This window comes from Schistocerca nitens, chromosome 2 (assembly GCF_023898315.1).
Source record: "Schistocerca nitens isolate TAMUIC-IGC-003100 chromosome 2, iqSchNite1.1, whole genome shotgun sequence".
Lineage (NCBI taxonomy): Eukaryota > Metazoa > Arthropoda > Insecta > Orthoptera > Acrididae > Schistocerca > Schistocerca nitens.
In genome coordinates, this window is record NC_064615.1 from 430,858,495 (window position 1) to 430,873,123 (window position 14,629).

At 42.8% G+C, this 14,629-nt stretch overlaps 1 protein-coding gene across 1 annotated transcript in view; it reads left to right on the forward strand.

The window, feature by feature from the left end:
* The window catches only part of LOC126236297 (macrophage mannose receptor 1-like), a 70,214-nt gene that overhangs the window by 35,566 nt on the left and 20,019 nt on the right, over positions 1-14,629 (forward strand). The window contains exons 3-4 of the mRNA XM_049945489.1: positions 2,434-2,464; positions 8,861-9,112. Of these exons, the coding sequence (XP_049801446.1) occupies positions 2,434-2,464; positions 8,861-9,112 (283 nt within the window). The remainder of the gene's footprint in view (positions 1-2,433; positions 2,465-8,860; positions 9,113-14,629) is intronic.

Genomic DNA, 14,629 nt, shown 5'->3' on the forward strand with positions numbered 1-14,629 from the left:
GACATAAGTTCCGTGCCTACAAACTACAACTGTTAAATGAAATAAAACCTAATGGTAAAATCGAAAGGTATGAGTTTGCTGTTGACTTTCTACACAGAATTGATGATGGTGTCAATTTTTTAAAAAAGATTCTCTTTTCTGATGAGGCTACATTTCATGTCAGTGGAACAGTTAATAGTCATAACTGCAGAATTGGAGGGCAAAGCATCCACGTGAAGTTATTCAATATCAACGTGACTCTTCCGAGGTTAATGTCTCGTACAATTTGATGGAAGAACGTGTGAATGGTCCTTTCATTTTTGTAGGAGAAACAACAAACGGGGAAGCTTACTGTGACATGTTGACAGAGTACGTCTTTCCCCAAATGGACGATATGGTGGCGGAAAAAGGGGCTTGTGTTTTTCCACCTCATTACTGTAACTATGCTCGTGCGGCTCTTGACACTGGCTTTCCGGGAAAGTGGATAGGCAGGGCTGGCCACCACGAAGCCCAGACTTAGCCCCACTGGACTTTTTCTTTTGGGGACAAATAAAAAATATTGTGTTCAGTGAAAATATCAGAGACATCAGTCATTTACGGGAAAGAATCGTCGTGGCGGTTGGGGCAGCTACACTTGATATGTTGGTGAATATGTGGCGAAAAGTGGAATATCCTCTAGACATGTTAGGGGCAACAAATAGATCCCACGTTGACGTCTACTAACATTAAACAAAACTTGACGGAATTATCTTTCATAATATGTACTCGTTGATGTAATTTTTCATTTATTTCCCCATTATATTTTTACTTAAGACTAGGGAGTTCTTTTTCAAATGCCCTGTATTTTATGAACAGATTAAGTGGCAAGATTTATATCCACTTGAGATTGTAAAACTAGATTAGAGAATTTTGATGAATCTGTTGGTACCATGTCTATAATATTACAAGCAGTTTTACCAGATCGTAAGTGATGTATCTATTACATGTTTGAATCTTTGATTCAGCCAACCGTATTCTCGTTTCAAAATACCTCTGCACTGTCTCCCAGCATCTCTCATCAGACCGATTTCTTCTGCTGTTATTTCTAGTGCCACTGAAGGATTCAAAATTTCCTCACATGTAAATTTATACTTAAAAATGGCGGGATTAAATTTAATTCATTTAATATGCTAAAGCTAACTACTTCATACACCACTGTATCTGAAATAAATGACTATCATGTTTTTACTTTATTCCATTGTAGAAAACCACTTCCATCCAAGGAGTCTGATGGCATCACTGTTGTCACCGCACTCGCATTCTGGAGGAAAGGCGTTAAATTTCCAGAGTGACCATCCACGTTTAGGTTTCCTGTGGTTACCCTGAATCGCTTAAGGCAGATGTCGTGTTGGTTCCTGCTCGACAAGATGCAGTCGAATTCATTTCCCTCCTCCCACATATAACAACTTCATCGCTGAATCTTAATTCCTTCACTTGAATAAACCACACTTTTTTTCATACAGTTTATACCCAGATACCTTTTCTAATAGTGGAATAAAATTTTATTTTTGTCTTGGAGCAGATGAATCACAAATTTCCATTAATTACAGGAGAGAATGGAAGTTTTACCAAGCGTCCAACAATTGTAAACATATATTGTAAACAGGAGAGTATTACTGTGGCTATTGTGGTAGATTTTCCGTAAATTCTGAAAATTTGTGTGACTGTTGTTCTATTTATGTTGAGGTCTAAGAAGTTGACGGATTTTTCACCAATTTCCATGGTTGTTGTGTTTTGTGTTTAGATGTTCTAGGAACGCGTTCAGTTGTCTTTTAGCGCCAGTCCACAGACACAGTACTTCATATATCTGTTCCATTATTCGATATCACTGAGAGCTTCATCATGTAGTAACTTTTTGCCTTTAATTTTCTTAACGAGGTCCATTGAATTTACAACTCCAAGCTTAGATACAAATTTTGTCTTGGATTTGATATGGAAATGTAATTATTTCTTAATTTTGTGGTTTGGTGAGGCGTAGTTTGGCACAAGAGGTCGTAAACACTGGCCTTTCTTGTGCAGTTTAGGGAGTCCACAAAATTTAGGAGTTTCTGGGTTCATGTAGATCAAAGAGGCCTACTTAGAGTCAGGACCTGGTCTTGGTTAAGTTTATACTTTCTCCGTTAAAGGTTTGGTGGAACCTTTGGCGAGGATATGGCAGAAATTGAGTGTGATGATTTGTTTCACTTTCTCAGCATAATCACTTTTGTCCATGATAAACAAAGTACTACTTCCATCTGCTTTCGTGGATATGTTATTTTGAGTAATTTTCTTCTTGAGGTTCTTCAGTTTATTTTGATCCATAGATAGTAATGTAGGATGATATAAATTTAAAACATCCAATGTTTACTGGACATAGCTATATAAACCTATTTAGTTTAAAATGAACTGTATCAATGTCTATTTGTAATTTTGCAGGGTGGTGGCGCTGGGATTTCTTGCGAGAAAGGTGAGTACTTCATAGAACGAATAAGTATAATAAGCGTTACGCACGACTACAGCTACTATAGAGGGTGGTCCATTGACATTGACCGGGCCAAATAGCTCACGAAATAAGCATCAAACGAAAAAACTACAAATAACGAAACTCGTCTAGCTTTAAGGGGAAACCAGATGGCACTATGGTTGGCCCGCTAGATGGCGCTGCCATATGTCAAACGGATATCAACTGTTTTTTTTTAAAAATAGGAAACCCCATTTCTATTACATATTCGTGTAGTATGTAAAGAAATATGAATGATTTACTTGGACCACTTTTTTCGCTTTGTGATAGATGGCGCTGTAATAGTCACAAACGTGTAAGTACGTGGTATCACGTAACATTCCGCCAGTGCGGACGGTATTTGCTTCGTGATACATTACCCGTGTTAAGATGGACCATTTATCAACTGTGGAAAAGGTCGATATCGTGTTGATGTATGGCTACTGTAATCAAAATAACCAATGGGCGTGTACTATGTACACTGCTCGGTATCCTGGACGACATCATCCAAGTGTCCGGACTGTTCGCCAGATAGTTACGAAATTTAAGGAAACAGGAAGTGTTCAGCCACATGTGAAACGTCAACCACGACTTGCAACAAATGACGATGCCCAAGTAGGTGTTTTAGCTGCTATCGCGGCTAATCCGCACATCAGTAGCAGACAAATCGCGCGAAAATCGGGAATCTGAAAAACGTCGGTGTTGAGAATGCTACAGCAACATCGATTGCAACCGTACCATATTTCTATGCACCAGGAATTACATGGTGGCAACTTTGAACGTCGTGTACAGTTCTGCCACTGTGTACAAGAGAAATTACGGGACGATGACAGATACAGATTTTTTGCACGCGTTCTATTTAGCGACGAAGCTCATTCACCAACAGCGGTAACGTACCCGTCATAATATGCACTATTGGGCAACGGAAAATCCACGATGGCTGCGACAAGTGGAACATCAATGACCTTGGCGGGTTAATGTATGGTGCAGCGTTATGGGAGGAAGGATAATTGGCCCCCACTTTATCGATGGCAATCTAAATGGTGCAATGCATGCTGATTTCCTACGTAATGTTCTACCGATGTTGCTACAAGATGTTTCACTGCATGAGAGAATGGCGGTGTACTTCCAACATGATGGATGTCCGGCACATAGATCGCGTGCGGTTGAAGCAGTATTGAATAGCATATTTCGTCACAGGTGGATTGGTCGTCGAAACTCCATACCATGGCCCGCACGTTCACCGGATCTGATGTCCCCGGATTTCTTTCTGTGGGGTAAGTTGAAGGATATTTGCTATCGTGATCCACCAACAACGCCTGACAACATGCGTCGGCGCATTGTTTGTCAATGCATGTGCGAATATTACGGAAGGCGAACTACTCGCTGTTGAGAGGAATGTCGTTACACATTTTTTCCAAACGCATTGAGGTTGACGGGCATCATTTTGAGCATTTATTGCATTAATGTGGTATTTAAAGGTAATCACGCTGTAACAGCATGCGTTCTCAAAAATTATAAGTTCATAATTGTACATGTATCACATTGGAACAACCGAAATAAAATGATCAAACGTACTTACGTTCTGTAATTTAATTTAAAAAACCTACCTCTTACCAACTGTTCCTCTATAATTTTGATCCATATGTTAGTGACTATTACAGCGCCATCTATCATAAAGCGAGAAAAGTGGTCCAACTAAAACTCATATTTCTTTACGTACTACACGAATATGTAATAAAAATGGGGGTTCCTATTTTAAAAAAACGCAGTTGATATCCGTTTGACCTATGGCAGCGCCATGTAGCGGGCCAACCATAGCGCCACCTGTTTTCCCCCTTCAAGCTAGACAAGTTTCGTTCTTTGTAGTTTTTTCGTTTGACGCTTATTTCCAGAGATATATGGCCCGGTTACGATCAATGGACCACCCTGTATACCGCATCATTTTCGGGGCATTGCAATATTTATGTGAGTGGTCACGTGAGTATTATTCTTAGCCCTTTTCAGCACAGTCTGAGACTAAAACATTTTGTCATAAAACATCCTGCCAGCTAACTTTAATAATACCAAGGTAAACACAATAACTACAAATTATCTGCTAACATAATGTAACGCGAATCTGCGTCTATCACTGTGTGTAATAGGCAAAATATTTTCTCATACTTTGTTTCAGAACATTGCATTTCTAATGTACGGTATCATTTTCCGCTGTTTTGCGAAATTAACAGCGCACTTTAGCACTGGGACATCAGAGTGCTGATGACAATTATACATGAAGCTTTCTGTTACTAACACCGTCTCTCTGAAATACTGAGTTTTCACGTAGGAGGAAAACTGCACTGTACGTCGAAACTCTCGGAACTTTATTCTAAGAGAGACCTCTTGCTTAACGACAGTGTAGGACAAGTATACGAATCGAAATGTTTCAGCCCTAATAATATTTAGTAAACTGCGAACTCTTGAGCCCTTAAATATAATTCTCATCTTTACATCAAAATTTTCGTACACATAGACTGTAATCCGTAGGTACCTCCGTAAGGCGCCCACCTCCAGTTAGCAATAATTGGATAGGAAGGACGTGTGTACGCTCTGTGCGGAAACTGGAGGATCTGGCCTCAGTTCGAGAAAAGTTGCAGATGCGGTCAGCTGTCAGCAGGCTGCTGCCACGAAGTGTAGCGTTGGATGAAAATCTGGCGCAACGCAAGGGATACTTCAGGTGTCGCTTGTTTCACCACGGGCTCGTCTGTCTGGCACTTTGTATCGTAACCGAAGCAGGGATCCGCCCTCACCGCAGGGTGGTAACGCGTGGCTTGAGGTGGAGAGCCGGCCGAAGTGGCCGTGCGGTTCTAGACGCTACAGTCTGGAGCCGAGCGACTGCTACAGTCGCAGGTTCGAATCCTGCCTCGGGCATGGATGTGTGTGATGTCCTTAGGTTAGTTAGGTTTAAGTAGTTCTAAGTTCTAGGGGACTGATGACCTCAGCAGTTAAGTCGCATAGTGCTCAGAACCATTTGAACCATTTGAGGTGGAGAGTCAGTGTGGAAGCTGGCTGTCTAGCCTCACCCGTTTACCAAGTGAGTGGACAGGTGGACGCTCCCAAGGGTGGTCCGAGCAAGCACTCACGGATAAGCTGTTTACTAGTTACCGGGTGCTCCAGTCTTTGGGGCATTCTGGTGTCCCTTAGGGGAATAGCGTCCAGAGCTGGAGATAAATCAAAAGTGCATTTGGCAAGTCTGTTGGGAGGCCTCATCAGAGATGTGAAGGAGGCTCTGCCTGCGGCAATTGAGCGTGCAGGCACAGTGTATGTGCCGAGCAAGTGAATTAGCAAACTTCCGTAAAAGCTGAGGAAGCAGAGGCTGTTGCGTTCCCGATTAAAAATTAAAAATAAAAAAAAATTAAAAAGAGCACCAATGATGACAGGAGAAAGTTACAAATTCAGGCGTATGTTACAGATTGATACTTCCACCTGCATATCATAGCAAAAGATATTTTCTGGGAAACGGAGAAAATTCTGGTCCTACGTAAAATCGCTAAGCGGTTCTAAAGCTTCTATGCAGTCACTAGTTGACCAGTCTGGTATGGCAACAGAAGCCGATGAAAAGGGAGTTGATGTTTTATATTTCGCGTTTAAGAAATCACTTGAGCAGAAGGGATGAAGAAACACATTGTCGTATGACAGAGGCACAGACCTCCCTTATGGAGGACACACGAGAGTCGTTGATTACGTAATGCAACATATTTTCCCTGGAAGGTCCTATGTTCTGGGCGTCGGAGTTTGAGAACTGTGGCGGCAGATCTTCTTCGGATTTTTTCGGTGTTCTAATCAGTCTCGCAGTGTATCAGCCAACAGAGTAAAGTGGATGCACAGAATCGCCAGCGGAATGCTTACTACTTTGTGCAGCAAGATAACATTGTCATTTTCCAAGACTGAATCCACGTCCGGGGAAACACTGTTTCGGCTTGTTCCACATATTGCTGAGAAACCAAATTAGAGTGTCATACTGTGCAACACTTTACAAACTATGTCAAAGATTTGTGATCTCCAACTTGACTGCAGAGTGTTAAGCGGTAATGTAGGAATGATAAAAATGTTTAACTAAGACGGCTGCGGGTTCAGTATTTCAGTCGCAGAGTGGATTCGTGCGTTAAGGTCTCCCAGTCCCTTTATAGGAGAAGCAAAGACAATAATCGTCGCAGCACACCATCAAACTGTGAATGATGAGCCGAATCTCATGATTAGTGGAAGTAGCTGTGGGTCCCATTTAGAACACCGAGGGGCTGCTGGAGATAAGCTACAAGTGGTGCAGAGTACGGAACACGGTGAGGATATTTTGAGGAAGCTAGATAGAAATTCTAAGTACCTTGTTAACCAACATGGAAGGCTCCTCCGACACTACCACTAAGCCTGACTTCCCTTCAGTTTTTCATTACCTGCTCTGAGTGTACCCCGGTAGCGACCGTGGGTTTCGAGGCTAGCAAATCTGCCAAAGTTCGACATCCGGCGACGTGTGACACAGACACACTGCCGTCTGGATACTGCTCTTCCCTACTCTGTCCTGCACAGTGAAGTGCCCCTATTTATATAGCTCGTAGACAACCACAGGAATGTTGCCAGAACAATCTGTGACGGACTAGCTCGGGCTAGTCACGTATGCAGTACGTTTTCATTATCATATTAGACTGCATCTGGAAACCTCCTCCCTGGATCTGCCCAACGTTTTGCTCGCTGTCGGTTACGTAGCCTTGTCTGTAAGTCTGTTGGTTGTTATCACTGTCAAACATTGAGGCATGGCCTCCTGATCATAACCGGCTTCGGCGCTGCTCTGTCGGAACAATTCTGAAGTGTTCTAGTGAATATGTCTAGCGGAATTGATATTCGTAACAGATCGTCCGAAACCCAACTCTGTTCGTTCGTCCACGACACTCAGAAAGTAGAAGATACGGGCACCAAGCTGGATGCCGTGTTCCTTGGCTTACGGAAGATGTTCCATAAAGTTCCGCACTGTCACCTGATGAACAAAATCAAGCGTACGTAATATAATACCAAGACAGTGTGTCATTCTCAGCAGAGAAAAGTCTTCTGACGTAAGTAAGTGATATAAGATCATCACTTTTCACGTTATATGTAAGACCTTGTCGATAAGGTTGCAGTTCCATGAAGCTTCTCGCTGATGATGCTACATACAGAGAAATTGCAACGCTAGAAAACTGTAGCGAAGTGATGGAAGAACTGCAGAGAGTCGATGCTTGGTGCAGGGAGTAGCAATTAACTCTCGACAAAAAGCAAATGTAAAGTATAATGATTAATACAGTTTGGGATCCTTGCTAGATAGGACTGATAGAGGAAGTAGAAAAGGTCCAAAGAAGAGTAGCTCGTTTTGTTACAGGTTCACTTGGTAAGCGCAGTAACATCACGGAGATGCTGTCAGCTGCAATGGCATGCTCTGCAAGAGAATCATTCTGCATCATAATAAGCTGTACTGTTAAAATTCCCAGAGCGTAAGTTCCTAGAAGTCATCCAATATGTTGCTTCCTTCTCCGTATATCTAGCAAAAAGGCCAAGAATATATAATTAGAGCGATTACAGCCCACAGGGTGGCTCACCAGCCGTCCTTCTTTTCGCAGACTATACACGACTGGAACAGGAAAGGAGGGCAGTGAAAGTGGTACACGAAGTACCCTGCATCTCAGACCATAAGGTGACATACGGAGTGTTGGTGTCCTCATTACTATTCGAGAGATTTTAATATCAGGCTCTGATGACCTTGATGTCACCGGGATGGCGAAATAGTCATATTTTTCCTTCTAGTAGGGTAGTGGGATAAGTTCTTAGTTGACACATGGTACATAAAATAGTGTCTGCAAAATTTTCTGGCCTTTGAGTTTCTGAAGACGATTGACTGGTTCTTTACAATTCGGTGCAGAAGCGTCAGTTTGCGCAATTAAAAAATGTTTAATACATTTGTCTATCTGAACGTGGAGTCTAATGATAAACTCATTTTCCGCAAGGCAAAAAGCAGTATCAGATCACTCTAATTAACCACCTCTGTGGCCCTCTTTTAAAAGAAATAAGGTAGGAGCTTCAATAACAAAGTCACATTTAAAATTTAAAGTTGTTAATAGAAGCCCAGTCAGTCTCAGAACTAGATTACAGAGCATATGTGGGTTTGTGAAGTCCTTTCTAGCAGATGAGAAGGAAACCGAGAGGGAAGATGATGGAGTTGCTGAATCGTTCACACCTTAAATACACGTTGTCACGAACCACGTGTTTGTCTATGCAGTAGAACAATCATTCGGCCATCTTTTAACGTCTTTTTACTGTGATACGTAAGATCCGCTGTGATTTTGACCTATGTTGTTGCAGCCGAGGTGCCGGACATCCCACGAGGCTACCATTATGTACCAGGCTACGCTCTAATCAAACTTCACCGCACTTTCAAGAAGTGGCTGGAAGCCAAGAAGACCTGCGAGGAAGAGGGAGCTCAGCTGGCAGTACCACCAGACCGCTACGCCTATGACGGCCTGAAGCAGATCTTCCCAAAAGAGAAGGGGATATGGTACGCCTTCCTTGGAATCACCGATCAAGCCAGCGAAGGAGTATTCGTTGGGCTGGATGGTAACATGCCTACGATTTGAGTTTTTATATTTTTGTTTCTGTGGAGTTTACAAACGCTATTTACATCAAATATGGAAAGAAGTGTGCAGATTGCTGATTATTTGTCTGCATACATATCTCAAAATTAAACCCTTAAATTATTTGTATATTAGTTCTTAATGACACAAATGAAAACAATATCCCACACTTTGAATGATGGTTGTTAACTCCACATTTTCATTACGACCAAGTATATTTTTTTTTTTTTTGTAGCAGATCTTTATCATCTTTCGCAGGGGTCTGCTGTTGTCAGTCACTGAAGCAGTTTTATGTCCTTGGTTAGTCAGCTGACTTTCGACAAATGGAAATAATTCGCGAGTTTTTGCTCATAGGTCTTCCTTATTTGAAAGAGAGTTCGCCATTACTGAGCTGAATTCGCTTCTGTGTTATTCTGGATCGGTTGGATGTTTGTTAGGTGGAGTCGTGTTTGGAGAGAAAATTGCATTTGTCTGACGGAGACCCGTACTACGATGCAGATTCTACAATAAATTTGCCTGCCTTGAGGCAGGAACAGTGACCGCGGAAGCCAAAGGAACGGGCAAGCTGGACAGATATCTGTGTATATGAGCAAGCAGAATCCCCCCCCCCCAGACACAATCCTACACGTCAACAGCAGCAGTTCCAAACAGCTACAGGGGTGCGAACTAGCCTCCATGAGCAAGAATTGAATGCCGGAACATTTCTCAAGGCTCCCCCTCTAAATCTGGCTTGGAGACAAGCTCTTGTCGCATGGGCACGAAACCACTGTCTGTAGATTTGGCAGCAATGATATACAACTCTCTTTTCTGATGAGACCCGTATCAGTATCCACCCTGAAAGTACTGATATTCATGTATGGAGGCAACGAGGACAACATTTACACCCTGTGTCGTAGAACGCCACCCTTATGAAGATAGTTCAAATACGTTTTCTGTGGAATCTTGCATGGCCGCAGGATACACGAGATGATGACTGGCGTGAATAGAGGGGTTCATCCTAATTGAGTTCAATGCATGCCCCCATCGTCACAATCTTTTGAACAGTCTCCTAGTGGAGCACAAAATCATTCGGATGGAGTGGGCTCCGTATTCTCCAGATCTCAACTTTACTGAGAATGAATGGGTCATACTAAAATAATCGGTTTGCAGTCATCTTGTGCAACCCAAGGGCTTTGTAAAGGATGCTGTGGACGAATGAGACAATATCCTACAGACTTACCTGGACAATTTGGTAAGGATTATGCCTGCAAGCATTCAGAAGTGTATCCAATTAAGAAGAGAGCCAGTTGCTTCATAAACAGTGTGTTATGCAAGATGACAATGAGACGGAACTGTAGTCTTTGCAGAGGAATCTTTTTTAGGGTTTTATTCTTTTTGTGTGTGTTTATCAAGTGGGAATGTGTTTATCTTCTTTATTCTCGTTTTCTTATGACTGTATGTGACAGGAAAAAACAAGTGTTGCTTCCTGTTATGTCCAGTATTGACAAGAAATAAATACGCAGCATTCATTTTTATCTCTGTAGTTACTCAGTACCGGGGTTAGATTAGTATTGCTAAGTCGCAGTCACTCCGCATGTGGGAATCAAATTGTGTGCTTCCGCGAGATAAAATGGGAGCTCATAGGTTGCAAATACTTCATTGAATAGAATCTGGTTATAGTCTGGTATGAAGCTTTTTCATTTCGTCGTACAGTAAAATAGAAGATATTGTCCTCTCCTTAAGTACAGCATCGTTTTCATCCACTAAAGAACTTTGGGATGGGAATAAGATGTTACTGTTGATGGTTGTGTACCTAAATCATGTACCTGCTGGTTTGAGTGGCCCTGCGAGGTTGTAATGTCGTTTCGTTATATTGTTACAATATAATTGCTTATCATCCCAAGTCTGTCAGAGTTACTAGAAATTATGTCACCATTATTTGTACTGAGCCTCTTGTGGGTGTTGTGTGGCTAGGGCTCCATCTTGTTGAAACTTGTACGATCGCTACGCAGTGCGGAGTCAGTCAGAATCAGTTAATGATCTCCAATCGAATAATTCAATGATAATGAGCGCTGTATCTTTGCAATTAATTTTCAAACGCTGATACAGCTACGTGGACGCATTCTGTTATGCTGATTGCTGTTTGCCAAACACTATCCTATGTAGCGTCTGTTAGTACTGCGATGATACGTGTGAATGTCAGTTAGGATTTAGATGCACACCCGAATGATTCAACCGTTTTTCTGTACCAGACCTAGGATTACAAGTTTTAGTAGACGCCTCCGGCCGGAGTGGCCGAGCGGTTCTAGGCGCTACAGTCTGGTATCTCGCGACCGCTACGGTCGCAGGTTCGAATCCTACCTCGGGCACGGATGTGTGTGATGTCCTTAGGTTAGTTAGGTTTAAGTAGTTTTAAGTTCTAGGGGACTGATGACCTCAGAAGTTAATTCCCATAGTAATCAGAGCCATTTGAACCATTTAGTGGACGCCCTGCCGCCACCTCGCCACCGATGGATGCTGTGAAAAGAATGCCGACACACGTTCAATCTAGTCCATTGCCTTAACTTACCAATACACTCTGTGGCGTATGCAAGTACTATATGAGCAGACCAGTTTCTTCCTCCGCGTTGAATTTATGAAAGTGTGTGTATGTGTGTGTGTGTGTGTGTGTGTATGTGTGTGTGTGTGGGTGGGTGGGTGGGTGGGTGGGGTGGAGAGAGAGAGAGAGAGAGAGAGAGAGAGAGAGAGAGAGATACTGTTTCTGTTTAAAGTTACGAATCAGATAGCGTTTCCAAATTGTTCCTCTGGGGCATTAGACGCACACGTTTTGCATGTCATAATATCATGGTTCGATTATCACGACTTCCGGCAGTAGCCAATGTTTTCTTTTTAACAGACATAGCCCTTTCATCTTCTCCTTGTGTGTGTGGCGTAGTGTTGTGGTTAAGTCATTGGACTCGTATTTGGGAGCAGCGCGGAGTGGCCGCGTGGTTTGAGGCGGCATGTCACGGACTACGCGGACCCTCCTGCCAGAGGTTCGAGCCCTCCCTCGGGTGCGGGTGTGTGTGTTGTTTTTAGCATAAGTTAGTTTAAGTAGTGTGTACATGTAGGGACCGATGACCTCAGCAGTTTGTCCCTTAAGAATTCCCCCACATTTGAACATTTCGCATTTGGGAGGAGTTAGGTTCAAATTCTAGTAAGACTTCCCAGATGTAGGCTCCAGTTTTTCTAATAATCATGCGAGAGAAATGCTTGGCTGGTACCACTGAAATAGACATGGCTGAATTTGAAACCCTTCTATGTGTAATAAATGCCCCCAGCTCTATTGAAAGCGTTGTTGGCTAGCGACAACAACTAATATTCCATCGCTCCAGATTCTTTTTTGAAAGCCGAGCGGTACTGATAACGACAATGGACATAATATATATACTGTGACACGTGTTAATCCCGGCACAGTTGTTAAGTTTTCTGTAGAGTATATTGAACACGCTCTAGAACCAACAATACAAATATTTCCTACTACAGAATGAATATTGTGAAATAATTCTCCATGTACGTACGATTCTCAAAAACTGACTGAACATAGGCAAACGAATTAATTTCTGAATTCACAAATCTGTCCGTAGCAGAAAAGTCAGTTCTGAAAATATGGCTGAACAAAGGTGCTTTGTTAAGTTTAGGATATTCGTTTCCCAACAACAACTGAAAATTATGTACTCCTAACATCTTACTCAATTCATATGCATCGCATTGTTTACTAATGTAGCCACCGTCTCGATACCTTCTAGGATATTCTTCAGAAATTACGTGGCATGGCCAGTCTGTTAGGAACTTTCTTCCCACTGGTTCGAGAATATCGAAGGGAGGAATATAATATCTTGAAGACTCTACAAAGTTCACTTAAATCCACACATAATTATACTGATGATCAAGGAGCTTCGGCGTGTAAACTTTCTGTCTCACTCAGTACTTCACTGCTTCACCAATAGCGGCCTCCAAATCCGACGACGTGGAGAAAGAAGCACTGGCTGTACTTCTGCAGAGACTCTGACATTACTTGGGCCTCATCTTGTGTTCTACAGTGGTCTTAAGTCTGACGTGTTGAGCTTAACAATTCTACCCGAAAAAAAGTGAAGCATCTAGAAAACATGACCAGTGTAACTTCGTCCACTACTCACCATCGGCGAGTGTGTAAATTAGAAGATTTGCAGTTCTCTCTGAAAGGTGTGCAGCTACCTGAGTGCATTAATGTTGTTTCTCTTTAATGCTGTTATTAGGCCGACAGGGTATATGAAGAGTATGAACAGCTAAAGATGTCCAGCGATCACTTTTAATCTCGCTGAGATTCCACATAGGCGTCGGAGACAGCATTATCAGCACCGGAAGACGGTTTGAAGGTAGCGTCAGTGTGGGTCTCTGTTTGGCCCTCCAGTCGAAAAGCGCAATATCCGGATTTGTGGGAACTTGAGGTGTGTGAGTGATTTAATGTTGAACTGCATCGAGACGTGACGGCAGCCATACTCCTCGTCAAGATTCTGGTCGATCGTGTTCCACCACCGCAAGGCAGTATCGCTGTATTGTGCACCATCACACTTGCGCCTACGAACCAGGAACACGCAGTGAACTACCTGTAAAATTCTGCGTCATACCGCAGCATTGGTTGGAGACTGGCAACATCGGGGTATATAAAAAAAATAAAGTCCCATGCGTAGCCTGGCGTTAACACCATCAAACAAACGGCTGCGTTGGGAGTGGTGTCGTAACTTGGGAATAGTGACTGCTGATGTATGCGTTCAGTGACGAATCTCGGTTCTAACTATCCCGAACAACACTCGTCGGCTAGTATGCTGTCAAATGGTGGAGAGGTCCCTGTGTTCCCTCTCATGCGACAGCATATGCTTTGACACGTTGTGATCACATATCCTCTCAACCTGCAAAGTATCCACACCGATAGTTGAATGGTCATCTTGACAGAGTGACGTACTATGGCGCCCGGATTCGATTCCCGTTTGGATCGTGGATTTTCTCCGCTCAGGGACTGGGTGTGGTCTTCATCATCATTTCATCCCCCTCTGGCGCGCAGGTCGCCCAATGTGGCGTCGACTGTAGCAGGACCTGCACCAAGACGGCCGGACCTGCTCCGTCAGGGGCCTCCCGGCTTATGACGCCGAAAGTTCATTTCATTTCAACCTGCAAAGTTTCGTTTCATTTCCTGCTCCCCATCTGATTGCTTCGGTTTGTCAGGCTGTGCAGTTACTCATAGTTGGCAGTTATACAAAGCGTCTTCCTCAGATGATATTGTTACGAGCATTGCTGAGACTTCTTAGTGAGCTTGAGCTTTTATCGTAGACTACCGCTACGTGAGTTTATTCTGTTGCAAAATTTTGTAGCTGTTGGACAAATCCCACCACGAAAGAAAACTTGAAAATAAATTCTGTTTCACTGCCGTATTTCCGACATCAAGTAAAATTTATCTGGGCACCATTATAGCACTAACAATGACATGGGACACCCTGTTTCC